At 64.0% G+C, this 27,529-nt stretch overlaps 1 protein-coding gene across 2 annotated transcripts in view; it reads left to right on the top strand.

Moving 5' to 3' along the window:
• Positions 1-26,087, top strand: part of EEFSEC (eukaryotic elongation factor, selenocysteine-tRNA specific) — a 162,082-nt gene extending 135,995 nt beyond the window's left edge. The window contains exon 7 of one of the 2 annotated variants that reach the window (XM_036867681.1): positions 25,651-26,087. In XM_036867681.1, coding sequence (XP_036723576.1) covers positions 25,651-25,721 — 71 coding nt within the window. In that variant the 3' untranslated portion in view covers positions 25,722-26,087. Of the gene's footprint in view, positions 1-15,788; positions 16,188-25,650 lie in introns of those variants that run through there. The other variant, XM_036867680.1, reaches the window with a different exon arrangement.
• The last annotated feature ends 1,442 nt before the right edge of the window (positions 26,088-27,529 follow it).

The following is a 27,529-nucleotide window of genomic DNA, read 5'->3' as shown; positions in this document are numbered from 1 at the left end:
GGGCATCTCCCACGCAGCCACGGCCCACCCTGGCTTGAGACCGAGGTACGGCCCATTGTCTGGTTTCCCCGGCGCTCCCAGGAGTGCCCTGCAGAGCCCTTCCCTGGAGGAGGGCTCGGGGTGAGGAGCACGCCCTGCGTCTGGTGGTCGTGTCCCCTGGAAGAGCCCCAGTTTCCCCGCGTGGCTGACGTGGGTGTGAGCAGGTGAAGGCAGCCGCAGCCGACGCTCAAAGTCATCTTTGAGAAGAATCAGAACACGAAGTTGTACGTGCCACGTCCTCTCGACCACGTAAAGAGAAGCCTTGCAGAGAAAAGAAAGACGAAACCAGGTGAAAACATTAACGATGGGACTGTGGGGGACTCTTTCCCTTTTTATTTTTCTTTTGACACGCAGATTGCGTTGAATGAGCCTGGTGCGTCCCCAGCTCGGGGCCAAAGGCATGGAGACTCCCCCGCCCAACTCAGATCCTGGGTGCCAGGCCCCGGCTGGGTCCTAAACCCAAGCCCAGACCCAGGGCCCACCCTCAGCCGCCCTCAGCCGCCCTCAGCCGCTCGGTCCCCTGGCGGGCCAGCTGTATCACGGGGGCAGACCCCCCCCAGGCCACCACCATCTGAGAGACCGCGGGAGGGAGCCGAGGCTTGGAGGCCTTCTCCGGGCCTGAAGGATGGGTCACCCTGAGCCCCGAGGCCAGGGCCCGTGTTGGGCCCATGCCCCGCGTCCGAGGGCCAGCACCGTCCAAGGAAGGCAGGTGGGCTGCACCCCAGCCGGCGGGCGGCTCAGAGGGGAGTGAGGGAGCTCAGTGAGAGGCCGGGGAGGGGCTGGCCGGGCTCGCTGCAGGCGGGGGGTACTGAGGGGGTTTGGGCAGAGGAGGCCAGGATCTGAGGCATGTGAGGACGGTGGTCCAGGGAGGCTGCAGATCCCCCGTGGAGCCCCCGAGAGTTCACAGCAGGCTCCGGAGAGCAGGCGGGGCGGGAGCCTCAGGCTGCCCTCTGTCCCCAGCCCCGGGCCGGCTGCCACCCAGCTGCGGGCCGGCTCACTCCGACGGCTGCCTTCTGCCCGGACAGCCCGGCCCACTTCAGCCCCACGGGGGCCCGAAGCCGGCTTTGTCGGGGCAGCGACCCTGAGGTGAGGGGACCCTCCCCGGGTGGTCACCGGCCTCCCCCTAGGTCCTGTCACCGGCTGGCCAAGGAGACTCCGGAAAGCAGCTCGGTTGGGAGAAAAGAGGGTTGGAGAGAGTTGAGGGGTGAAAGTCGAGGTTTCAGAAAATCCCTATAAAATGAAAACAGACCATCCGTCTCTCTCACTGGCGTCTCACCCGACAGTGGCCTTTGTGGCTTTCACCCCCCGTCCGTGGGGTAAGCAGCTCTGAAACCCAGTGCAGAGCCAGCTCGGGCTGCCAGCCGCCCACCGCTGCCTCTCCTGGAAGCCAGCCTGATGGAGGGGGACCTTCACCAAGCGCAGGGAGCACTTGGGGTGTCTTTTCTCCCCCAAAAGAATGGCCAACCTCCTCCCCTTTGGCCATTGAAGCTTTTCAAAGCAATTGTAAAAATTATATGAACCCCAGCGAAGAACTGTTACAACAATGTTTATACCCAGTATTTGAAACAAAGACAATGATATTATAAATAATTGTAGATGATGAAGATAGGCAAGAAAAAATAACATCATTAAAAGAATTTTACAAGACGGACCGTTCATGAAGAAGGATGGAGTAACACAATACGTTAAAAATATCTGCAATTAACATAAACACGGCACAGTGTACAGAAACCATCTGCCGACCAGCCTCACCCTGGGCATGGTCCCTTGTCATCCACGTGGGCCGTGCCAGGGCCTCCCCGTGGCCCCGGTGAGGGCGGGGCCCCCAGGAAGAGGGGCCTGGGGGCCTAGTTCCAGCACGAGGAACCAGGGGCTGAGGAGTATCCTCTTTCCCTGCCCCGACCCCGGCTGAGGTCCGCCCGTCCGTGTCCCCACGGCGCCCACTGCTTCTCCATCACGGCTCTCAGACACTGTGCTGTTTCCCAGGGGGTCCCAGCGATGAGTCCAGAGCCTCTGGCGCATCTCGGGCAGCATGTGTGGTGGCAGCACCTAGGGCCACCCGGCAGCTCTCAGCCTCGTCCCGGGGGGACAGACTGCCCACAGCATGGTGGGTCCCCTGTACCTCTTTCTCTTTTGTTTAATCAGTATTTGATTTTGCTTTTAACCTGGGAAAACTTTGGCCGCACAGAACAGAAGAGACACCCATGAAACCAGCAAGATCAAACAGACGTGAATGTCCCCTCACACGCTCAAACCTCTCTCTCTCTCTGTCTCTCTCTCAAGAACCAGAACCCTGCAGGCGATGCGAGAGCCCCACCGCTCTCCCACAGGTGACACCCCCTCCCCGTGCGTCCTGTACTCTCCCTGCCTGAGGTTGTGTCCCCAACAGAGGTGGCGTTGCTGCGGTTTCAGTGGCTCCGTTTTTGGTCTCGCACTGACCTAGGGGGTGCTAGAGCCCTTGCTGCTTCCGTTTCAGAACCCGTGGCCCCGGCGGGGTCCTAGTTGACTCACCTGACTGCTGTGTGTTGTTCCGCAGCCCGTGCACCTGTCACCTGTGTGAGCACGGGTGGGTTGTTTCCTCGTCTCCCTGCTTCACAGCGTTTCCCCGGGTGGGCACCGGGAGGCCTGCTTGTCTCGTCCTGGCATGGAGTGAGGCCCCGCCCGCCTCTCCTCCGCCCTCATCCCTCCAGCCCGCGCCTCCCCCATGGCCCGTCTCTTGCCACTCAAAGGATGCAGCCGTTGGACTTTCAGAGCAGCTTGTCCTCGGCCTGGTTTCTTGGAGGCCCAGGGTCAGCCCTAAGTATCAGGCCTCTGCAGGAATCCTCCCCTGCAGAGCAGAGCTGGGGGTGAAGCGAAACCCCAGCGTTCAATCAGAAACTGGGCCCCTGGTTTGCTGTGCCCGATCTCTGCTGGCAACCACTTCCCTCCCATCTGTAACTTGGAGTCAGATCCCCAGGAGGTCATATCACAGGTCTCGAGGCTGTCCTGTTCCCTCAGGAAGGGGAGTGTGCGCGGATGGGTGAGCAGGCACCTGGAAGCACCTGCGTGTGCCTTGTTCCGATGCCCCGCCCCTGCCCAGGTGCCCATCTCTTCTGTGGTCGGAAAGGCAAGTGCTGATGGCTGGAAAGTGGCCCCTGGGCTGGGCCTTGCCCCAGGTGGTGGGTGATTTCTCTGAGGCAGGATGGGCGCCCAGGGCCAGTGGGGACCTCGGAGGAGCCACCCGAGTCGGGCTCCTTCACACGCCGCTCCCCGCCCTGTGCTGCGCCGTCGGCTCAGCTCGGACTGGGGACTCAGGGGCAGGAGAGATTGCTCCTCCCTGCCCTTCCGGGCTCCGCTCCATACGTCCAGACAGGCCGGGAGCTGGGGAGGACGCAGGCAAGTGACAGGGAAAGCGCAGCTTCCTCGGTCTGGAGGAACCCGGAGCACTTGTGAGGAAGCGGCATCGTGCGAGACCGGGCCCGTGATTCACAGTCACTGGGTGGCCGGCGGGCTGGGGGCGGCGGGTGCGTGCAAACGCCCTGTGGCTCAGCGACAGGCAGGGCGAGCGCTGGCAAATGCAGCGGGAGAGGTCGGCGGGGCCTTTGTCCCCTACCTCAGGACAGGAGAAGCCACTAGAGCCAGGCTGAGCTTATGACTCTGCAGCCATTGCCTGGGTCACCTTAGGCAAGGCCCTTGCATGTCAGTTTTTTCCTCTAAAACGGGGGTCCCGACACCCACTTCCCGGATTATGAAGAATAACAAACCTGTCAGTCTTTGGCCTTCCGGTGGCCCCTGGGGCTGCCAGAGGAGAGACATTGGAAGCTGCCTTCGAACTCCTGGACCTTGAGGTGACCCTCCTGGGAAAACGGGGTGCAGCTTCCCCGCCACACAGAGTCCACAGGAGGACCTGGGGCCTTGCCTGCCAAGGGCAGACACTGCAGCCGCCAGCGGGGCCCACGGCACAGGAGGAGGGCGCGTGCCAAAGCTGAGGTGTGCAGGCTGGTCCCCGGTCGGGGTCCTCTCCCCACAGCCCCAGGCCCACCTGAGAGCCCCGAGCCAGCAGGAGCTGCGTGGGCCGTACATCTGTGCAGGTGCGTCTGAGCCTGTGTCCACGAGCGTGTGCCCATGCCCCCGAGTGTGAGTCTGTGCCCGTGAGTGTGCTTGTGTGTGTGTTGTTTTTTCATAGGACGGGGGTGAGTGAGAGGCCAGCTTCCTGACAGGGCAGTTGTAAAACATTCATAAAACTTTTATTGGACTTGCCACCCTTCCAGATAAATATTTTTCGATTTTATGGGCTTGTTTTAGGGCCCTGAGCTTAATCATGGCTTTGTAGCCGCCTTTAAAAAAATTAAATATTGTTTTGGCAAAGGGAGCCCCCTCCCCCCACCCCACCAAAGGCAGCCGCTCTCTGAGCTCATAAATTCCTGCCGCTCTCAACTCCTGCCCTCTCTCCCTCCGTACCCTCACAGCCACACTAGGAGGAACCTAGAAAACGAGGGAAGAGGGAGAGAGAAAAAATAACTCCCGTTTCCCAGTGCCGCCCCAGCCTTGCGCTGGAGGGGCGTCGGGCCAGCCCATAGCGTCCACAGGAGGAGCCGGCTCGGGGTCCGACGGGGCCCCTGCTGCCTCCTGAGGACCACTGCCTGCCGTGGACACGGGGATGGGTTTGCATAGCCCCCCCCGGCTCCTCCCCAGCTCCCTCCTGCCCCACGTGGGTCCTGAGCAAAGCCCCCTCTCACGCCCCCCGCCCCAGGGCTCAGCACGTCACCCGTCGCTGTGCTGCACCTCCTGCACTCATCCCTCTCTGTCCTTCACGTGTCGGTTGTAAGTCTGTGCCCTGGCAGAGGTAACCCGTACACGGCTGTGTCCCCATACCTAGGGCAGGGCCTGGTGCTGTCATGCGTGCCCGGTGGACACCCCAGAGGTGGTGATCGTGGTGTGATAATAAGTGGTTCATGCTGTGTAGACTTGCTTTGTGCTGGACACCGTCCTAAGCTTTCTGTGTCATATTAACTCACATGCGTGTTACGACAACCTTGTAGCGTGCATTCTACTGTTGCCCCATTTTCTGGATGAGGAGACAGGCACAGAGAGGCAGAATGCTCGCGTGAAGCCACACAGCTGATCCGTGCACAGCCGGGCTCTTGGCTGTTCCTCCTGATTCCTGGGGGGACCAAGAGGGAGAGCCTGTGCCCTTCCGGGTGCTGCAGCCTGGACCGAGCCCTGTCCAGTGGGCACAGCCAGCACTTGAGCCCGGCCCTGGGCCGGGGGGGCTGGGACAGGGGCTGAAGCTCAGATGCCTACCCTGCCGGGTCACCAACTCAGGTGCCTCCAGGGACGGGCGGGTGACAGAAATGAGTGGAGCCAATGGGCCCGGCACAGGCCACGGAGGAGCTGCCACAGCCGCCCCCCCCCACCACTGCTGCGGGGTGGGAATGTGAGGGTAGGTCCTCTGGCTTTTCAGGACAAACTAGTAACGCAGAATTGTGTGTCCGGCGTCCTGAACCTGAAGGTTGGTGAGTCACTCATGTATTTCAGAAATGCCATGGAGGCTGGTTCCCCCTCCCAGGCTGGCATTTCTCCTTTTTGTCTCTGATGAGAGTGTGAGCGCTGGGAAGGAGGCCCCAGACACCTCTGCCCGTGGGCCCAGAGACGCATCCGCCAGGCCTAGCTAGGGAGGAAGCCTTCTCAGAGGAGGCGGCACTGAACTTGGCCTTGAAGGGGGCGGGGGAGACGGCCTGGGGAAGGCTGTCCCAGGCGGAAGGAGCGTTGGCTCTGCTCGGGAGGGCGCGCTCCTGCGGCCCAAAGCAGGGGGCTGGGGGGACGCTGGGGGGTGGCGTGCGGGGCGCCTGGACGCCTGAAGAGGCCGGGGTTCCCCCGAGGGATGGCGGACGGAGTCCGATGGAGCCTCCAGAAGATCTCCTGGGCCGCCTTGTGAGGGGCAGGGGCAGAAGTGACTGGGGGCTCTGGCTCCAGGAGGAAGGGGTGAGCCGGGATGGAGAGGCAGAGAGAGGTACGAAGACCAGACCAGACACGGGGGCACGTCCGTGTGCTCAGAGCAGCGTGTGGCGCTCACCCCCTGGTGCGGGCAGCGCGGGCCCCTGGCGTGTAAGACCCCTCGAGCTTTACTGGAAAGAGCAGAGAGGAGGAAGCCTTGTTTCCAGGGCTGGGAAGGCAGGGCGCGTTCACGGAGCCCTTCGCTCCAGGCTCCCTGAGGAGACCGCTCGCCGCCTCTTCCAGGGAGGGGCTGCTCCCTGCTCGTGCGGCCCACTTCCCAGCACGGACACTGGGATCTGGGGACCGTCCCCAGGTGCCCAGGGGGGCTGCCTCTCCCGAGCCGGCGACCCGCCCCTGGCTGGCGATGGTGCAGGGCCAGCCACCCTTGGGTACACGTGCTGTGATCCGCATGTGTCATACTGGCGCAGAGACACCCACGGACGCCAGCTCAGGTCCACGGGCACTGTCCTCCCCACCCCGGGCCCAGGCCCCTGAGGGCACAGAGACACCTGGTTGGAGCTGCTCTGTGCTGAGGCTGGGCCCTCCTCAGACTCGCGGACAGGCTCCCGCATGTAGCATACCCCCCGCCCCCCAGCCGCAACGACAGAGCTGAGCCACAGACAGACGAAATCCCGCCCAGGGCAGAGCCTGGGATGGCGTTTTGGAAGGAGGCGGACACGCGCCGGTGGGTGAGGGTCCACGCCAGCCCGTCAGCAGTTGCGGGGGAGAGTGCCAAGGCAGGCGGGTGCTCCGTCCCCATCGTGCCTGCGGGGAGCCCCAGGACAGGGGCAGTGCAGTGCGGGGCGAGGAAGGACCAGAATGCGGTGAGAATCGGGCGGTGGTGATGCCACCTGCAGCACCTGCTCTGTGCCGGGCCCTGCACTGCGGGTTGGGGACCCGCGCGGCCACGTGGGCCTGAGGGCTGCCGTGGAGGGAGCCGGCGCAGGGCTCCCCCGCCGGTACCTGGTGGACACACGGCAGACGGCTGTCGAGCGGATGACGTAGGGATGCAGTAGCGTCGAGCCAGCCTCGCGGCACGCTGGTGTTGGTGGGTCGGGGGGAGTCAGCCCTCACACCCGCCTCCCCTGAGCCCGCCAGCCGCTGGCAAGCCCGGCTCTGCCGGTGCGCGGCTGCGCCTGCGCACGCGGTCCCGCGCCTGCGCACGCGGTGCCGTGTGCCGTGCAGGGTGGGCAGCCGCACTCGCCCCGGCTGCAGCTTGCAGGTCAGGGAGCGGTAAACTGCCAGAGCCTGCGGCTGCCAAAGCAGGAGTGCGGATGGGGACCAGAGGCTCGCCCCCCGCCCTTCGCTGTCACCGGAGAGGACCGCCAGCACTGGCGCCGCCGCTCCCATCGCGCTGCAAACGGGGCTGATATGTAATCAGGCTGCCGCACACGGGCCCTGGGAGGCGACTGCTCCCCGGACCTTTGTGCCCCTCCGTGATTCCGGGTGAGGGCTTTTTTCCCGAGTCATAAAAAGGACATTTTTAACATGTGGAATTCTTTTTAAAGAAAAGCAATATGAGGAAGACTTTTATTGTCAATAAGCGCTACGTTTTAAACCAGTTATCTTGGCTTCTGCCCTAGGTATTTTAATTGAAGATTAACTGCTGTTAAAGAGTGTACGCGTTTAGGGACCGTTTGGAGTTATTAAAATTCAGCTTCCTCACGGTGGAGCAGTGTCCTTGGGGCCACCAGGACCCGGGCCCTCCCTCGCCAGCCTCCAGGGGCTGTCCGTGGAGGAGGCCCCGGCAGGAGGGGCAAGTCCTTGCAGTCCGTGGGGGCAGGTCGGGCGTCCAGGGGCAACGTGGGCTCCTGAAGGCAGGGCCCTCATGTACCTTAGTCCCGAATCCCTCGTCCCGAGCCAGGAGGACGCCTCCGCTGGGAGCAGGCCGGCGAGGCCACCGCGTCCACACCGGGCTGTGGGCTCGGAGCTGCATCCCCCGCCTGGCCAGCCTCTCACCGCGGCTGCTCACTGAGCTGATGGCGGCGGCCACCATGCGCTGAACGGAACCTCCGGAAGGATGGCCCCTGCCCTGCGGGGGCTCCGTTCCAGAGACGTTGTGTGTGCGTGCGTCCCCGGCAGGGTCAGCGACCGTCAGGACCCGCAGCGAGGTGACCCTCTGTGGTGCCCGTCATAGAGGAGAGGTGGCCCCCGTCCTCCGCACCACCCCGGAGGAGAGCTGGGGCTCCAGGTAATACTGAGGGCTTGAGTCACTTCCTGCCGCTAGCCTCGTGACCTTGGGTGAGTCATTCACAGCCCTGGGCCTCAGCTTCCGACTCTGGATGGTGGCACGGACAGCGGGCCTTCCTCATGTGAGGCGAGGCACGCAAAGCGCTTCTCTCCTCCTTCCTGGGCTGGGCTCTGGGATCCAGGCTCTGCCCTCGGAGAGCTGTGGTTGGTTAGGGGTGAGGTCGCGGGCCAGGTCCAGGCCCGGGTGGAGGCTGCTGGAGCTCAGCCCGCTGCGTCTTGACTGTGACCTTGCGCTCACTGCTGACGACCTCGTGCCAGCCTCCTTGTGTGCAGGGTCCCCCTGGGACACGGGGTGAGGTCGAGGGCCCTGCTGTCCTGAAGCACCGGGAGCAGTGCCTGCACGTGGTTGGGGCCCCATGGACATTAGCCGGGGTCACTGTCGGGGTCCTCGTGACCGTGGAGAGCTGGCTGTGCCCATCCTCGGGCCGTCTGCGCCAGGTGTGCCTCACGGAAGATGGTCTCTGCACTTCAGACCCCCCTGCCCCCCGCCCGCCATGGAGTCCACCTTCAGCATCTGTGGGCGGTGCGCGAGGTCCAGCAGTCCCGTTGAGATCCAGAGCACGGCGGCACTGAGGCCTTGCCCCCGGAAGTACCTGGAGACAGTCCCCATGGGGCCGGCCCACGCTGCCCGGGCAGGGCGGCCCCAGTCGTGCCCTTGCCTTGCGCCCTCTCCTCCCCACCCCTGCGCCCCACCCGGCCCTTCAGCTGTGAACCCAGCGAGAAGCAGCAGGGTGCTGTGCTGGCCAGGCCCGAGGCAGGCAGCGGGGGGCGTGGCTTTGTAAGGCCGTGGGCCTGACTAGCTGTGTGACCTGGACAGTCACCTCCCGTGCCTGGAAAGGACGTCTGGAGGCTTGCAGAACGCTCCTGGCTGGGCGGCGTGTCGAGGAGAGCGCTAGCTAAGCGGTTGCGGTGACGGTGGTGGCAGGGGCGACCTGGCCAGGCCCAGGCCCCGTGCTCCAGGCCGCCTTCCCCGCCCGGAGACTTGGTCAGACCTCAGCCCGAGGGCCAGCCGGAAAGGCTCCCCCAAGCACTGCCATTCAGACAGGGCAGCGCCGGCCTCGGGTCGCGGTCAGCAGGGTCCCACCCTGCCCGGCCAGCCCTCACTCCTGGGGCACTTAGCCCCTCCCCTCCGAGCAGTCGCCACCCCCGGGGCCGTCTGCTAGCACCTGCCCAGCGTCCAGGTCCCCACGTGCCGAGGGAGGCCTCCAGATCCGGGGGCCAGAACGTTCTGCCTCCCCCACTGCCTGGCTCGGCTGTCGGCTCTGGGAGGGTGATGGGAGCCAGGCAGACAGGTGGGCGGCTCTGATTCCCGCGACGTGGGTGCTGCCGGGGCCCCGCCCCGGCAGATGAGACAGGGCAGGTGTGCCTGGTGGCCAGGGTCCCCCTTCCCGGAAATGCTGGCATGGCTGCAGGCTGCACCCCGTCTCCTGGGGATGCAGGTTCTGGACGTGGGACAGTGTAGAGGGCCTCAGTGGCCCTGGAGGAGGGAGGCCTGGAAGGCTTCAGAGGAGCCAGAGCCAAACGCTAAGCTCTGCTGAGACGCAAGCAGGGGTGGGGTCTGCCAGGTAGACAGGCATCATGGACACCTCAGGCTGAGGGGGCACCGGTGCAGAGCCAGGGCGGGGCGGGGGGCGCCTGTGCGGGGGCGAGTGGGTGAGTGAGGAAGCACGGGGTGTGCCAGAGGCACTTGGCGAGGGCCTGGTTAGAGGAATTTGGACACCTGCCTGAGGAATGGCTGGAGGTTTCTGAGCCGCAAGGGATGATCAGTTCTTTGTTCTGGAAGGATCTCTGGCAGCCGACCCAAGGGCAGATCAGAAGAGAGCTGGCAAGAGGGCCTGGAGGGTCCTGCCAGGAGGCCAGTCCAGGGCCTGCTCCTGCGGGGCCTGGGGGGTGCCGCACCCCGGGAGCAGCCCTGGATGAGAGGTGGTGAGCGAGCTCTGGCTGCCCCGAGCACCCGCCCCAGTGGCCCCGCCCCCCCAGCCACCCGAGGGGGTGTGGCCCCAGCCCGAGTGGGTGTCACGCTTGCCCTGGGCCGAGGTGCAGCGGGAGCTGACGCTGGATGGTGTGGGGCTCGTCACAACCCCCAGCAGCCCCGCACCAGCTGCACCCCTTCCAAGTGAATACGGGCGCTCCTGTGCCCGGGCCGTCACCCTGTAGGTGAGCCTCTGTCTGATTCTCAAGACCAAGTCATTTCCTATTTCAGAATCGTTTTGTTTCTTGCCTTAAAACAAAATCCTTCCTTCCGCACAACGCCCTGGTTTTCACTCCCCGCATGCCCCCAGTCTCCAAAGCCTTGGCTGCCTTATAATTTCAATTTACATGGTGTGGGAAAGATTTCTGCAAAGGGCCCTTTTTTGTTTTTGAAGAATTCATCATTGCTGCTAAGAAGCTTAATATAAATTAAAGGAGGAATTAGGCAACATTAAGACATCAAAATGGGGGTGCGGGCGCCCACCGCCGCGTCTCCGCCCATCAAAGGGGCCGCGTGGAGCCCGCGGAGTGTGCGCTGGAGGCCTCAGACGGGGCCAGCTCCAAGGAAGGGCCTGTCTGTCACCCGCCTCTCCTAATTCCCTTTGTTGCGGGGACAGCGGAGCACACGTCTGATAAAAACTTAATCACCTTATCTTTTTAAAGCAAATTGCATCTTTGTTTACATATGGGATCCATAGCAGGAAGAGAAAAGAGGGAAAACCTGGCAGCCGGCCGCCCCCAGCCAGCCATGCTCAAGGCTCCCGAGGAGGAGCACGAAAAACCAGGCCTGCAAAGCCATGGCAGGGGTTCCGAAGCTGCCGTCACCCCAAAAGACCCCAAAGCTCAGGGGGTTCAGCAGGAAGGGAGCCGACTGGTGCCCCGGCTGCCTGAGGGGCCAGTCCTCGCGCCAGCTCTGGTCGCCAGCCCGGCTCTCCCTAACCCGCTGGGCCTGCCCCGCACCGCACTCGCCTCTGGGAGTTTCGCTGAAAACCAGGCTGCCTGTCCTCCTTGGGCCTCTCCGCCCTGCCAGCTCCATCAGAGCCAAGCTCAGCCCAGGCCCAGTTTGAGGGACCTCAGGCACACTGCCCCCAGGGCGGGCATCCAGTCCAGAGTCGGCTCTGGCTGAATTCAAGGCCCTTCATGACCATCCAGCCCCCAGCCCAGCTGCTGGCTGTGCCCCTCTGAGCTCCTCAGCCACCCGTCATCCCCGGGATGCTGACCCCCCAAAGGGCCCCCCTGTGCCCCGGCTCCCTCCCCGCCCTGCACTTCTGCTCTCTCCAAAGCTGCTTGCTGCGGGAGGGGGTGTGCTAGAATGGCTGGAGCTGGCACAGCTCTGAGGGGCCACCGAGGGGGCCAGTGACCCCAAGCTGCCTGCAGGGCTCAGTTCCCCCTGGAGGGTGCAAGCCGCCCACCAGCGTGGAGACGGCTCTTCCAGTCGGGCCCCCAACATGAAAGCGACGCCAGCAGTTGGAGGCAATTTGCCGGCTTTGATGGCCGTGTCAGGGCGGCACCCAAGGCCAGGGCTTGGGAAACAGCGCGCTGCCCGCATTCTTCCCTGATTACCCGAGCCCGAGCCAGGGCCCAGCAGCCTCCAGCCCATTGTGCCTTTGTGTGGAGCTGGCGCTCGGTGAGAAAGGCCAGCCCGGCCCTGGGAGAATGTCCCCAAGGGAAGCCACGGGTAGCAGCGTCACCCCCAGGGTCACGCCAGCCCTCCCCACCACATCCCGGGGTCTGGGCTGGTCGGGGGGTGGAGCGGGGCCGCTGGGCTCCAAGAATCCTGAGGGTTAGGGAGAAAAAGCCGGGACGCCTGTGAGCCCCGTGGGATCACGGGGACAGCGTGAACTTGAAACCTGCAGCAACTCTACCCTCATGCCCACCCCACCAGGCTCCAGGTCACGTGGGGCAGGGGGGCCTGCTCTCTAGGCCCAGCTTCTCCCTGGGCCGCTGGCATGCAGACGGGTTTTCCTGGTCCTGGAGGCACAGCTCTGCCGGTGCGTTTCCCTTGCTCGCCCTGCACACCCGCGCGAGACCCCACTCACTCTGTGTGTCTTCGTCCAGCAAGTCCTCCCTGTACCCACAGGCCAGGCCCTGTGCCCGGGTCCTAACTCCCACACAGGCCGCTGGGGACAGACACAAAGCAAAACTCCTGCTAAATGGGGCTCCAGGAGGGATCCCGCCGGCCGGGGCAGGGGTGGGGAAGCCTTCCTGTGGGGCAGCGGCTGAGTAGGAGTTGGCCAGACAGAGAGGGCAGAGGAGAGTGTTCCAGGTAAGCGGGGCAGGTTCAGAGGCGCTGCTTTATGTCTGCTGGCTGGAGCAGGGAGCCCATGATGTGGCAGAGGATACAGGGAGGCACGCTCTGGGTGACGCTCAGGACCTTGGATGCCAAGTAAGAGGAGAGACTCTGTCCCGTGGGTGGACCCAAGGCGGGACAGCCACACGTGCCTCAGCGCGGCCCCTCCGCCCCTGGGGGTGGGACTAGGGAGGAGACCGGCACGGTGGTCCCCCAGGGCAGCGCCACGGAGGCCTCCTGTGCGGGGCCGGGCGGCAGGGATGCAGAGCAGGGATGCTTGATGCAGCAGCGGCAGCAGAATCCGTGGCCTCCCTGGGGGTGAGCAAGGGCCTGAGACCCTCCCTGTCTGGGCTCCCACGAGCCCAGCACACGGGGCGCCTCGTGGACACGGTTACCCCAGAGCCCCGGCCCTGCAGCCCCACCAGCACACGGCCATACGTGCCCTCTGTCCTCGAGCACCATGCTCACCCCACCCAGGACGCGGCGCCCAGACTCTCTGCCTGCAGACCCTCACCCGGCATCGCCGTGTGGCCGGCCCCTGATCTCCAGCCCCAGGTCCCCCCGGTCCCGCCCCGGTTCTTCCTGGAGAAGCTAGCCCTCGGCGTCATTTCCCTGGTGGCCCTGGTGGCTGTCTGCCTACCTTGCTGCCTTGTTTACTGCCTGCCCGTTCTCGAGCCAAACTCCGGCGGGCAGGCCCACCATCGTCTCCCAGGCCTGGAGAATTCTGTGAAGGTTTTCAGGCAATGACCACCCGACACCCTGACCTGCCCTCACTTCACACCACTTGCCACTTGGCTGAGGGGAAAGGCCACCACAAAACAAGGTGGCTCCCAGTGGCATTGCCACGAATCCCCACAGCCTGGCTCCCCCAGCAGACGGTCTCGGCTGGTCGGCATTCAGGCCACCCCATACCGGAGCAGAGGGAAACAAGGCTGGCCATCTCAGAAAAGCAATTAAATGGCCTCGTCTTCGCCAGCGCCAGATAGATTTTCCAGCTCTGCCTGCTTTGGGCAGCGCGAGGTATGCGCTCTGTGTAACGAGAGCCATCGCGGGCGAGATGGACCGCCGATTGGGCCACGCCTGTCTCCCCAGCCCGGCGCAGACGCCGGGGAGCCCCGCGCCTCTTCAGCCATCAGACCTCCTGGCACCAGAGGGAGACAGGCTGCCCGTGCCATTTGTCAGGGTCTGGTGCCAGCCGCCTTCTTGCAGAAGGAAGGCCGGGGAGTCAGAGACATACCTGCAGGACTGGCACTTGCCCGAGGGCTGCCCCGGGGCCTTTCCCACGCCCCACGCCCGACCCCAGCGGCGCGCAGACCAGCTGGGCGTGGGGCCTGCGATCTGACACCAGGCTGCCCAGCAGGAGGGCGGCTCCCCTTGGCCCCAGCATCCTGGAGCCCCATCAGCCGAGAGCCCCGCCTCCCCAGGGAACGCAGGCTTTGAGGTGGGCGGTGGAGAGGGAGACCCAGTCCCTCGTGCAGCGAGCAGGGCCGTCCCCGCTGACTCTACGGTTGTCCCTTGAACCAGCCGCCTGGTCACCTTTCTAAACGTCCAGGAGCTGCAGGGCCAATACCCAGTGCTCTCCCAGTCTTGCTTCCTCTGCAGAGCCACTTTCCAGAGCCTGCTTCGGGTGGACGCCCCGAGTGATGGGCTGGGTGGCAGCAGCCCACGTTTGCCACCAGATGTGGCCCAGAGTTCAAATCCTGGCTCTTCCCAACTGACTGTGGAGCCTCACATGAGGCACTGCCCTCCTCAGGGCTCCGTTCTCCGCAAGTGCGTGGAGGGCCCGGGGGACGGGACGGCCAGGGTCCTCCCTGCACTGAAGCGCGACGTGAGCTTCCACTGGCTCCTCTTCTCGGGAGCAAGCCAGCGCCCGGGCGAGGCTGGGCCGGGGAGGACACCCCTCACGTGCCGGCAGAGGCATAGTAGGTGCACCGGGTGTGCAGGGGGGGATCCGCCGCCTCGTGCCCATCTCGACTTCCCGCCAGCTCTGGACACCCAGCCGTGAGGTCTGCTGGCCAGCGGAGCCCCTGTGTGTGGATTAGAAGTGAGTGCCCTCTCTGGGGACACAGCGGCCTGCCAGGACCCTCGTTTGGCGAGAGGCTGTGGGCTGGTGCCCCTCACCAGGGTGTGGAGTCTGCACACCTTCCTGCCCCGTCCAGGCTCACCCTCACCTCAGCCCTGCCAGCTTGCGCCCAGCAGCGTCGTGGGACTCACAGAGGGGGAGCGGCTTGTTCTGGGGTGCCCGCTGGTGCAGAGCTAGTCTGGGGCCTGGCCAGAGCCTCGGCCCATATGATCAGGGTAGCCAAGTAGTCTCTCCCTGGCGGCAGCCCATGGAGAGACTGCCTCGTGCTGCCCCCAAGCAGACACCTCGTAAAGACAAGCCCCAGAGAAAGGGGCACAGCAGCCTGGTGTTGGAGGAGGGGAAGGGTGTCCCAGGCAGGAAGAACAGCATAGGCAGAGGGGAGCCCAGGAACGGTCGTGGGTTCCTCAAGGCTGCCGGGAAAGCACGAAAGCAGTGGATGATGGGGCTGGAAAGGTCGGGTGGGCGTTAGGGTGTCAGCAGGAAGCAGATTTCTGCTCAGTCGTTCGGCTGGAGGGAGTGGACAGAGGGTCTGTACCGAGGCGTGGGTGCTTAAAGGAGCCAGTGAGCCTGGGGTTAGGGGGACAGCGTCTGCCAGCACCCACGGAGGAGGACCCCAACAGGAGCTCTGGCCAAAGAGAGTGGGACCATCACCCCACTTCTCCCTCTCTCCGCTCTCCGATCCACTGAGGTCCTTTGGCAGAACCGTGATGCCGTCTGCAGAGGTCACCGCCCAGGCACACAGCAGGGCAGGGAGAGCATCTGCAGGGGCAGTTGGAGAGTGCCAAGCCCGCAGGGCCTCAAATGCCAAGTCTCAGGGTAGAGACTTAGCATGAATGCGCCAGGAACAGCGGGACCGCTTAGAGCACCGAGTGCGGGGCGGCCCACAGGGGCCTGAGTGCAGGGTGGGTGGGCAGGCAGGGGACTGGGAGAGCCAGGTGGGAGCCATGCTGAGCTCCAAGCCAGCCGGGCTGGTGGCGTGGACCAGCGCGGTGAGGGGCCCGGAATGCTGGTTGGGGAGGCAGGGGGGGCGAGCCCAGGGTGGCACTGGGGTCCTGGCTCCGCCACGGAGGGTGTAGGGGCGTTGCTGAGTCGTGGGGCAGGATGGAGCTGGGCCAGCATGCGTGCCGTCTGGGGCGGCGGGTGGCAGAGTGACAGGCTCTCCCTCTGTGCCTCGCGCAGGTGGCCTCAGCCCCGAGTCCAAGAAGATCTTGACGCCCGCCCTCAAGAAGCGGGGCCGCGCCGGCCGAGGGGAGGAGGCAGAGCAGCCAGAGCCCGTCCAGCACGTGGCTCTCAGCTTGTCTTTCAAGCGCTACGTCTTCGACACCCACAAGCGCATGGTCCAGTCTCCCTGAGTGCCCGCCGGCCGCCCCGGGGCACCTTGCCCAGGCCCAGGGGCCACAGCGCCACATGTGCCTCCACCTCCAGGCTCTGCCCGGAGCCCCCGCACCCCCCCGCCAGGGGACAGCCCCGTGCAGGAATGGGCTTCGGCTCCACGGCTGGTGGCCAGCGTCTCCCAGGCTGCCCGGCTGGCGGCCAGCGCTTGCCAGCTGCAAAGAAGCGTCCCGTGGTGCCCGCCCATTCTGCTGGTCCTTCTGAGATTTCGTGGGCCCCCACCCTCCCAGATCTGCTCCCAGGGGCAGTGTTGGGAACCGCCAGGGCTCCTGCCGAGAGCAGGGCTAGGGGAGGGACCCGTTGGGCTGAGGGGATCCACAAAGTGTCAGGCCCTTAGGTCAGGCTCGGTGGCCCCTCGGGTCTCCTGGGCCTTGAGAGAGTCCGGGGGTCCTTGGGCAGCCGAGTCCAGGAAGAGCGCCCAGGGGTGTCTGGGAGCAGCGGGTGCCAGGCCAGTGCTTCGGGGCAGAAGGCAGGCTGGGGGGTTTGGCCCTGTGTCCCAACACCAGGAGTCCCCAGGCCTTGTGCTGAGCCCCTGCAGCCGGCCCTCTCTAGAGCCCAGCAAGCCCCACCCTGGCTCCTCTGCCCCCTGTACCTCAAGCCACCCCACCCTGCAGCCCGACCTGGCCATACTCAGAAAAGGGTGAAGTGGCAGAGCTGACGGACTGAGGGAGTATCAGAGCTTTTAAAGACATCTGCAGGATGAACACATTTTCCAGAGTCCCTTTATTTGATCTCCAGGTGGACGCAGAGGCCTCCCTTTTACCCTGGTAATCGGTGCGTTATGCTTTAATTTGCAAAAATGGCATTAAAAATATTAACAGGGATGGGTCATAATCAGATGACTTGGGCCTGGTAAGCCCTGGAGCCAAGGGCCCCGGGCAGGGAAGGGCACTGTGGACCCGCCGGGCCTGTGCGCGGTGGCCATGCTGCGGCGCAGCCCTAATCCAGCACCAGCATGGGTGCCGGCAACAGTGGTGGCAGCCGACCCACGGCAGCCCTCACAGGGTCCCAGCCGTCAGGCCAGGCAGCCATCAGGGCGGCAGCTGAGGGCTGGGTGGGCAGGGGGAGTCCAGGCCCGGCCCCCACCCCCCGGAGCTGGGAATAGGGCGGGGGCAGCTGGCGCTGCTGCAGCACCGTCAGGAAGCTCCCCTGGGAACCGTCCCCGACACCCCGCCATGGGCCAGGCTCCGGGCCCCACTCTCATTTAGCCCCACCCCTGCCCTGCACCCCATCTCACCAGGGAGGCGGTGCCACCTGGCTGAGGCCACCGTAGCTCACAGGGTGGGCCCCCAGCAAGGACTTCAGGCAGAGGCCCCGCCCCCAACCCAGTCCAGTCCAAGGGGAGCAGGAAGGGCCTTCATGAGCACCTGCTGGTACCAGGCCCCGGGCTGGCCACTCCCGTGGGTACTCGGCCCTTCGGAGGGGACCCTGGCAGGGCTGGGGGCTCCCGGGACTCACCCCTCAGGTGAGGAAACCGTCCATCGTCCTCCTCAGTGTGTGGGGAGCTAGGCGGGCACCACTGGGACCTCCAGCCAGGCCGAGTCCTCCCCGACGGAGGGCTGTGAGGCTGACCTCTCCTCCAGGACCCCCTCGGGGGTGCCCTGCCCTGCCTGCACAGGCTGTGACCGTGAGCACATCGCTGTCTAGCGCCACGTGAGGGGTCACGTGACCCAGCGGGGCGAAGGGTCCTCCGTGAGCAGGTGCTAGTTCTGGGGGCAGATCCCTGGGAGAGAGGGGCCCCGAGCCACTGCTGGGCGTCACATCCTGGCTGCCCACTGACCAGCTGTGTGCCCTCGGGCAAGTCCCGACCTCTGCCTGGGTCCCTGGGTGCAGCAGGAGAGTCAGAGCAGCAGCTGGCCTCCGTGTCCCTGCAGCTGTAGGAGGGGGACCAGCAGACGTTGTCTCCCCACCGGGAGACTGGGGGCCTGAGCACCCCTCAGCAGTGGTGTGGGCAGCCCAGACCCGCACTAGCCCCCCATCAGCCCTTCTCAGAGACCTCTGAGGGTGCCCACATCTCGCCTGAGGACAGCACTCCTCGGAGCCCCGGAAGCAGCCGGCTCAGGCCGAGGGAACTAAGGCCCAGGGAGGATGGGGGCAGCTGAGCCGCGGGGCAGGGAGGGGCCTCCAGGGTGCAGTGAGCCTGCCCCGCGTGCCAGCGGCCCAGGAGGGGACGCTATCAGTGCCTGGCATCGGTGAAACCCGAGCACCCCAGCTGTGTCGGCAGGCGCAGACCTTGAAGGGGGAGCGCGGCGGGCAGGCAGGCTGGGGGCCGGCGCCCGGTGCTCTCCGGAGCAGTGTCCCTTCCTTGGCTCCAGGCACCCCCAGACCTTCCACGTTTCGTGGAAGATAGGGCTATGGCCTGCGGAGCCCACTGCGGCACCATCACACACATAAAGTCGCAGATATGCTCACCCACCCGCAGGGGTGGCCGGGGGGCGGCCCCGGACCCAGCGTTGCCTCAGGTGGAGCTGGGATTTGAACCCGGGTTCTGGACACCTCCAGGGGCCCCCCTCGCCCCAGTTCCTCGGCTGCGCCCTCGGAAAGAGCTGCCCTCTGGGGCCCTGCTGTGGGCTGAGGGCCGGGGTGGGGCCGCCCCGCCTGCCTGCCACCCAGAATGAAGTCGTGGGCAGGGCGCCCTGCCACGGACTGGGGCAGGAGGGCGGCCGTAGATCGTCAGGCCCGCTGGCGGGGCTAATGCACCAGCAACGAGATAAGGCTTATCTGGAAACGTCTCTGGAATTGAGACTCTGATGGAAACAGGCTTCTGGGTTAATATACTTCTGACAGATAAAGTGGGAAGCCCTGGGGGCCCGGGGCAGCTCCTGTTCTCCCAGGCCTCCTACCCTGGCCGGCGTGTGTGCACATGTGTCTGTGTCTGAGTGTGCACACGGACCTTGGTCTCCGGGCGTGGTGTGTCTCATTTGCGGAGGCTTTGTCAGGCTGGGGTGTCTGGTGAAGAGGTGGGTGTCAGGTCCAGTGTGCACAGGGTGGGTACACACATTTGTCCAGGGCCAGTGTGTCCCTTGGCGCTCTTCCCCAGGACCTGGTGGGGTGGGAGTGGGGCTCACCACCCCCATTCCGCAGACCCAGAGCTTCCTTGAGGTGGCCCAGGACCCTCTCAGTGCCGGCTCACCCTCAGGTGATCCAGGCCTCAGGCCTCCCCAGCCTCCTCACGGGGCATAGAATTTCCAGGTTTCCTTTGGGGGGCTAAGGCCAGTCCTGGCCATGGCCCCCCAGCTCCAAGTTCAGCCGTGTCTGTCCCCCATGGCCATGACTAGGGTGAGGAAGCGTCTCACTAAGGGGCCACCTGGGCAAGGTCTTGAAGAGAGAGTAGGAGTTTGGCGGGGTGGTGGGGGGATGCTTCGGCATAGGGGACAGCAGGAGTGAGGGCCCTGGTGGGAGTGCGGAGTCGGGGGGCCCGTGAGAGGAGGGACGAGGTCACGGCTCCCCAGTCTCCCTCCAGCCCCGGCTGGGCCTCCAGTGGCCCCCGCACTGGCAGGTCTGATTAAAAAGCGTAATCAGTGCCTGGCTGATAACAGAGTCCAGCCATTAATTCGGCAGCTCGGCCAGTGCCAGGGCTTGACTGCGGGGAGGCAACCAGGCAGCAGGGATGCTGGGGATGGGGCGCGGTGCTCCCTGGGGGCAGTTGACCCCGACCCTGGGCTCGCGGGGTCTGCTGCGGGAGCACCGTTCCCTCTGCTGAGGGCCTGTGGCAGGGCGGGGAGGCAGTGGGGGCCGCCGTGGAGGGAGGCTGGGCCGAGAAGAGGCCTGGAAGGGCCTTGAAGGGCAGAGGCAGGGAGAGTGTGTCCGATCAGCGTTCGAGACCCCCCCCCCGCCCCGACTTCCGACCAGCACTGGACACTCCTGGCCGAATCCCAGGGCCTCCCGGGGGGCGGGGACCTCGTGGGCTGGAGGAGGACTCCAGGGTTAGCCGGTGATGGGCCAGCGGAAGCCAAGCAGAGGAGGCCGAACAGGCTGAGGCCTGGGGGGAAGAAGAGGACGTTTGGGAGGTTTGGGGCTTCGGCGCAGGGGGTGGACCTTGGTGGCAGGGGCAGAGTTCGGAAGAAGCCCAGAGCTGGTCATTCAGCATTTACCAAGCACCTCCCGTGTGCTGGACGCGGCGGGGGGTGGGCAGCCCTGGACCCCCCACCCAGGCCAGCAGGTCAGAGGTCGTGCACCCACGAGGTATTGCTCAACCCCCCACTGTTATCACCGGGTCCGGTGGGGAGACGGTGCAGCAGAGAGAAACGGCCACTTCCTGCGGCCACAGCTGGGCTCCAGATAAAGGCCCACTGGGAGCCCCGGCCAACCTGGGGAGGGCCAGCCACCCACCTCGCCCCTCAAGGGACACCCCCCAGACTCAGCCTCCAGGCTTCCCGCACAGTCATCGCCAGACGGGGCGGGCGTCCAGCTGCTGAGCGCCACCCGTGCTGCTCCGGCCGGGGCCTCCGCTCCCCTCCCCAGGGTGGGCCCACCGAGCCCCGCCGAGTCAGGCAGGTGACCAGCGCGGCGCCTTTGTCTGGGCACTGCTGTCACAGCAGCATTCACTGGGCCCACCGGGGCACTTGGAGGGGCCGCATAGCTGGGGGAGGCTGGGGGCCGGGGCCCCGCCCGCTCTGCCTCTGCCTCCGGGTCTTCGCGTCCATCTCTCACTCGTCCTGCACAAATGACCTTGGCTCCAGGCCCAGTTCAGTCCTCCCACCTGCCGCACCCTGAGGCGTGGACCTTGCTTGTGCTGCCAGCCAAGGGGGGCAGGTCGGAGGGGCAGCTGGGCGGCGCGGGGTCTGTGGGCCTCGTCGCCCACAAAGGGCGCCCGTGGCGTCCGGTTGGCTCCCCCTCCCACCCTCCTCCCTGCACGGTCCTCCCTGGCGCCTGCCACCCCCCCAGGTATGATCACACCCCTCTCAACCCCCCCCTGCAGTCTCTGGGGGCCTGTCCTTGCGCCGCCTGAGGGCCCGGAAAGGTGGGGGTGGAGCCGGCAGGATGCAGGAACCGGGCCTTCCCTGCAGCTCCAGGCAGCCCTTGGAAGCCCAGATTTCCCAAGGCTTCCAAAGCTGGGCCACAGAGCCAGGTCCTGCCCCGTCCTGGGCCCTCCCAGTTCCTGCCCCTCTCAGCCAGTTCCTTACCCTGTCCCTAGACTGTCAGCACCACCACCACCCCGAGCCTGGCCAGTACCCCAGGTACACCCCTATCACGAGGGTCCTGCTCAGATACCCGTGGCGAGGGCCTGCTGGGGGCACAGGCCGGCGGGAAGGAGCGTGAGGCAGGTGGCCAGCAAGGAGGGGCCGTAGCCAAGGCCAGGGGAGGGGGACGCAGCGTGGCCTCTTGCCTTGGCACTGGGAGGCACACGAGGCAGCGAGAGGGAGGGGACCCAGGACACCTGGCGAGCCTCCCCGCGGTCACACGTCGGCTGCGAGGTGGGAGCTCCGCGGCGGGCGCGGGTGTGGGACACCTTGATGAGCTCGCTGGGCCTCCCGAGCCCAACCCCGCAGTCCCTGGGAGACGCGGGACCTGGGGCTCGGGGCGGTGTGGGCTGGAGACCGGAGCGCATGAGACCAAGCCGGAGAGAAGGAAAATCAGGGCGTGCTCTGCGGGCCCCGGGCAGGAGAGGACGTGCGAGCTGGGGACGATGGACGTGGCTTGAGATGCTCAGCCCAGGGCAGGGTCCAGCGGAAGTGGGCCGGGCACCTCTGGGTGGCAGGCAGGTGTGGGCAGGCTGTTGTGTAACAGGTGTGGGGTGAGATGAAGCAATTTGCTCCCTAATCAGACGTGGCGCCGGACAACAGGGGACGCTGGCCTCCAATTGGCAGCATCTCTCTGCTTCTCAGCATTCAGCGGTCGAGGGGAACGCACCCGCCCCCCACCCAGGCCCTCAGCGGTCACCTGCCTGACTCGGTGGGGCTCAGTGGGCCCACCCTGGGGAGGGTGTGGGAGTGCAGGTCAGGGGAGCAGAGGGAAACTGAGGCAGGAGGGCGGGGTTGGTCCTCTGCCCCAGCCCCCCAGCACGGGGAACCCTGTGGGGCAGGTCCCGGCGCAGAGCTGGCCCGGGGAACAGGGGGTCTGGGTGCGTGTGGACATGCAGGCAGGCCACGGCCGCCCCTACCCTGTGGACAGCCGGGTGGGCTGCTGATAAGGAGGAGCAGTTGTCAGTCACAGGGCGCCACTGATAAGACAGACAAGCATCTCCCGGTGGCCGGAAGGTGGTGGGAGGAGACCCAGTCCCGGGGGTGCCCCCATCGCGGGTGGAAACACTGAGGCTGTCGGTTCCGGGCAGGGCGCCCCCCAGCCGCCCGGGCCGGAAGCCTCTCCAGGGCCTCTGGGCAGCTGCCATACACAGCGAAGCCAGGGGGCCCGGGCCTGGCCAGGGACGGCCAGCCCGAGGTCACCTGCAGGCCTGAGTGTAGGATGGCAGATGACTCCCGAGAAGACCCTGGGGGCAGGGAGGAGCCAATAACTCACCCCCTCAGCCCCAGCCTGGAAGCTGCAGCTCGGAGGCCAGAGAGGTTGCAGGCAGAGGTTCCTTGGGGCTCGTCAGAGCTGGGGTGCCTGCCTGAGCCCTGTGCTGTGGGGAGTGGCCAGAGCCAGAGCCAGGGACAGCGAGAGACAGGCAGAGACATACAGCGGGAGAGAAAGAGCGAGACAGACGCCCAGAGAGACAGAGAAAGAAGTAGAGAGAGAGATAGGGGGACCCCGAGAGCTGAGTGCACCCAGGGGAGGGCCCCAGAGATGGGGAGGAGAGAGAGGGTCCCTGGGGCCGGCCCCACTCTGATTGGCCAGGACTGACTGCAATGAAAGCCCATAATTGATTCCCTGGGATGACGAGGATCATTTCCATGCAGAGAATTAAGGTTTTCTTCCAAGATGGAAATAAAGATTAATTTGCAATTTCCTTCCTCACTGCACACAAGAGAGCAGCCCCTGCTGGGAAGAGGGCTCAACCTGGCAGGTGGGCTGGGGGGGATGGTGGCGCGAGATGGGGCAGCCTCCAGGCCTGGGCGCACGGCCTCCCTGGGAGAGGGCAGCCTCTGGGGGCTCCAGGACCCCTGTGTGCCCATCACTGGCCCAGAGGGGCCCAGCCTGTCCCCCTCGGGCTCCTGGCTCTGCGTTGGTGCCCCTTTCAGAGCGCTCCCGCTGTCCTGCTCTGTACCCTTGGAGGGTGAGGCTTACGACTCACGGCACCCTCGTGTCGTCTGAGGCCCGGACAGCCACGGTAGATGAGGCAGGAGAGTCCCCGAGGGGAGCGGTGGGAAGGCCCGACTCCCTTTTCCCCGTGGGTCCTTCTTCAGCCCCAGCCTCCCCCCCAGGCACAGCTAATGGCGCCCCGCCTGGAACTCACCCAGGGCTTCCCTGGAGGGAAAGCCAGGAGGTGTCCCCTCCTCTTTGGCCTGGTCCCCACGGCCCCGCGACCCTGCACCCTTCACTGGGGGCACCCCAAGCTCAGGCACACATGCAGAAAGTGACAGCCCTGGGGCCTGTCCAGGCCCAGCCACCGAGGGCCGCCCCTCGGAGAGGCTGCCGAGTCCCGGGAGGCCAGAGGGGGCCACCCACGCCCGTGTCCCCGGGAGCCAGCGTCGCATCCTCAGACTCGCCCCCGGCAGGGCACACCGTGCGGCCACGTCACCTCGTCCACCCGCTCCAGGCCACACGCCGCTGAGGCCCAGGCACAGGGAGGGGAATCAGGCCACTCTTCTGGCCCGTACAACCTCTGAGCAAGCACAGCTGGGGCCACTTGCTGCCGCGGGGGGACAGCGGTCCGAGCACAGGACGGGGGGTGCCGGCTGTCCCACCGGTGGTCTTCCGAAATCCTGTCTACACTCCCTGAGTGCTCCGGGGCTGTGTTCTGCGTGACCTCTGGGCAGGGCCTCCAGGATCGCCGAGAATTTGAACTTGGGCTCTCGGCCGGGTGTAGCCTGAGACCCACCGCACGGCACTCCCGCCTCTGCTCCCTGCCCGCCCTGCCTGGTCGTGAACGGCCTGGAGCTGGCCGCCATGCCTTATGCCAGCCTTTCCTGACGGCCACCTCTGGGTGACCTACGACCTCGCCCGGCACACGGGCTGTGGGGAGTGGGGGGAGTGGGTTTATGAGCAGAGGGGCTGGCGCAGTCCTCCACGGCCTGGTGGCCTTGGCCTAGGTCTCCATCGCCACGGGGCTGAGCGCCGGCTGCCCCCCAGAGCCCCGACCGCTCCTCCCCGGCCCACCTGCGACACCACGTGCTCCAGAGCAGGGACTTCGTCTGGCCTGTGTGCCCGGTCCACCTGGGACTGGGCGGGCTCGCCCCCCGCCCCCCCTCCACTGCTGCCGCATCCGCCAAGTCCAGCCTCTGCCTACATACCTCCAGGCACGGGGACGTCCCTCCACACTATCCCAGCCGAATGACAGCTGAGACCAGCAGCAACTCTGGGCCAGCCACCAGGACAGCCCAGCACAGTGCAGGCCGTCTCTGGGGGCGCTCTGGTGGGCCCCAGGTCTGCCCTCTGCACCTGCAGCTCCTCTGTCCCCAGGGCTCTCCTCCAAGGCGGCATCCCCTGACCAGCACCTCCGAGAAGCTGGGCCCAGAGCCTCGGTTCCCTGCCCTGGCCCCGGGCCCTGAAATGCCCCGGCTGCTGGTGGCTGCTGCATCTTGCTCATTAGTTCATTGATTCCTTTGACCAAGATTGGACCAAAGTTTCCTGCACACTTGCCAGGGCCTTGGGGCGGCTTGGAACAGCCTGTCCCCTGATGAGGGGTGCCTAGGAGGGCGGGGACAGTTGCCGCCCTGGCCACCATGTCTGGGAATCATAGGCTGGCCTCTATCCTGGGAGAGTCAGCGTCCAGATCCTTCCTGCAGGTTCCACAGACCACCAGCACCTAGTGGTCATGTAACCAAGTGTCTGGTTCCCGGACCTCACCTCTCTCAGCAGCCCTGGGATCCAATGAGGCCTGGAGCAAGTGTCTCACCCTCTCTGTGCCACAGCAAAATAAAATGACTATTAGGACCTGCCTTGCTGGAAAGTGGTATGAATGAAAGGGGCACACAGCAGATGCCCACTAAATGCTCTGTGGCAGCCACCTGGGAGAAGCGTTGGGGTGTTTCCTAAAAAGTGAAACAGAGTTATTGCCCAAAAGTGGAAACAACGCTAATGTCTATCAGCTGATGAACAGATAAAAAGTGGTGGGCGCACCCACACACTACCTGGAATATTATTCCGTGGAATATTTAAATGAAATATTATTCAGTGATAATATAATAATAATAAATAATAAATAAAAGGGATGCAGTACCGATGCTTGCTACATGGATGAACCTTGAAAACATTGTGCTGAATAGAAAAAGCCAGATGCAAAGGATGCCGTATTGTATGGTTCCACGTGTATGAACTACACAGAAGAGGCAAATCCACAGAGACACAAGGGAGACTGGTGGTTTCCTAGGGCTGGGAGATGAGAGGAAGAGGGTGGCGGTCAGGAGGTGGAGGGATTCTTTTTGGGGTAATGAAAATGATCTAAAATTGATCGTGGTGATGGATGTACAGCTCTGTGAATATACTAAAGCCATTGAATTATACACTTTAAATGAGTGAATTGTGTGGTGTGTGTTATATCACAATAAAGCTGTTAAAAAAAACTAAGCAATGAAGTTACCATATGACCCAGTAATTCCACTCCTAGGTCTTTACCCAAGAGATCTGAAAACATACGTCCACACAAAAGCTTGCACACGAATGTTCAGAGCAGCATGAGTTGGGACAGTCAAAAAGTGGAGAGGACCCGAATGCCCATCAACTGATGAATGGATAAATGAAATGCGGTCCTACCATGCAAAGGACTATGCATAGCCAACAAAAGGATGAAATACGGATACGGACTCAACATGGATGAACCTCGGAAACATTATGTTCAGTGAAAGAAGCCAGATAGCAAAGTCACAGATCGTAAAATTCCACTTACAAAAGTGTCCAGGATAGGTAAATCCATAATTGTAGAGAGTACCTCTGTGGTTGCCAGGGGCGGGGGGGACCTAGTGGGATGGCACTGACTGCTAGTGGCTGTGCCTCCCTTTTTGGGGACAAAATGTTCTAAACTTAGATTGTGGTAATGGTTGCACCACTTTGTAAATATGCTAAAACCACTGAATTGTACACTTTAAGCGGGGAGCTTTATGGCATGTAAATTGTATCTCAATAAAATTGTTTAACAAATGAATGAGGCTCCAAGACTGTCCTCACCACCTCACAGCCAATCCTGGGTGGCAGCCCCGCACCGTTTGGCTCTGGCCAGAGCCTTGCTTGCTGGGGAGACAGCGCCCACTCCCCCGGAGCTGAGGGGCAGAGTGAGCTTGGAACTGTGGCAGGGGGTGAGCGACACCCAGAAACACCCGCGCAGCCTGGCTCCTGGTCCCGGCCGCCCTCTGTGCCCACCCGCGGTGGCTCTCAGCCCCCAGGGCTGCAGGAGAGGCTGGTGGGATTCTGCAGTGGGAATCCTGCTGTTCTTGTCTTAAATCATTTTAGTATTTGTCATGTTTATTAAGGAAATAGTTCAAACATGTGAAAAATGCACAGAGCGCAACACAATGAACTCCCGCCAACACCAGCGAGGGAAACAAGGAGAGGGGGAAGCTGCTGGAACTCTCCAGGCTCTGCAGCTGAGCCTCTGCACACCCCCTGCCCGCCCTGCTCAGGAGGCGGGGGGCCGGCCCCCCCTTTGCTTTCCCGGGTTGGGGGATCAAAGCTCGCCACTGGGACCAGAAAGCAGTAGGGACTGAGTCGATCTGAGACTGTGAAAGTCTACAGCTCTATTTTTAAAAATCATTGTTTGCTGCATAAAGAAAAAATTACCCTTTCATATGTACAGTTTTGCTAGTTTTGAAAAACACATTCAGTCACAGTACAGAAAAGTTGTCCCCCTCCAGATCCTTCATGCGCCCGTGGCACCCCTCCTGGCAGTCACCGGTCTGTTTTCTGTCCCTATAGTTGTGTGTCATCTAGAATGTCACGTGTCACATGGCGACATTTACATCTCTGGGTCCACCCGCGTCCAGCGTCTGGACGGTGGTTCCCTTTGCTGCTGGTACATTCTTCTGCATGAATGTTCACCAGCTGGGGGACAGTTGGGGGGTTTCCAGCGTGGGGCAGTTGTGAGTAATGCCGCTACAAACACTCATTGATGAATTTTTGTGTGGACCTAAGCTTGATTTCTCTTGGGTTAGCACCTGGTTGTGGAATGTTGGGCTGTGTGGTAAGCGGCGTCTAACTTCCCTAGTGACGACCAAGCTGCGTCCCCTCCTGACATGGCTTTCTTGCTCTTTCCGTCAGGCACCTACGTAGGGCCAGGCACTGTGCTGGGTCAGGGATGGCCGTGGCCAAGACCGGCAAGGCCCTGCCCTCCCAATGGGGGAGGCAGACAAGAAACAAGAAGACTGCAGGAACACGCAGGCTCGTGCTGGGTGGTGACACAGGCTCTGAGGGTGACAAGGAGGGGATGGGCAGCGAGGTCCTCCCTCACGAGGGGAGCCGTCCGAGCCTAGATCTGGGGGACTGAGCAGGTACAA

Source organism: Balaenoptera musculus, chromosome 11 (assembly GCF_009873245.2).
Source record: "Balaenoptera musculus isolate JJ_BM4_2016_0621 chromosome 11, mBalMus1.pri.v3, whole genome shotgun sequence".
Classification (NCBI taxonomy): domain Eukaryota; kingdom Metazoa; phylum Chordata; class Mammalia; order Artiodactyla; family Balaenopteridae; genus Balaenoptera; species Balaenoptera musculus.
This window is presented reverse-complemented; position numbering and strand designations above follow the sequence as displayed.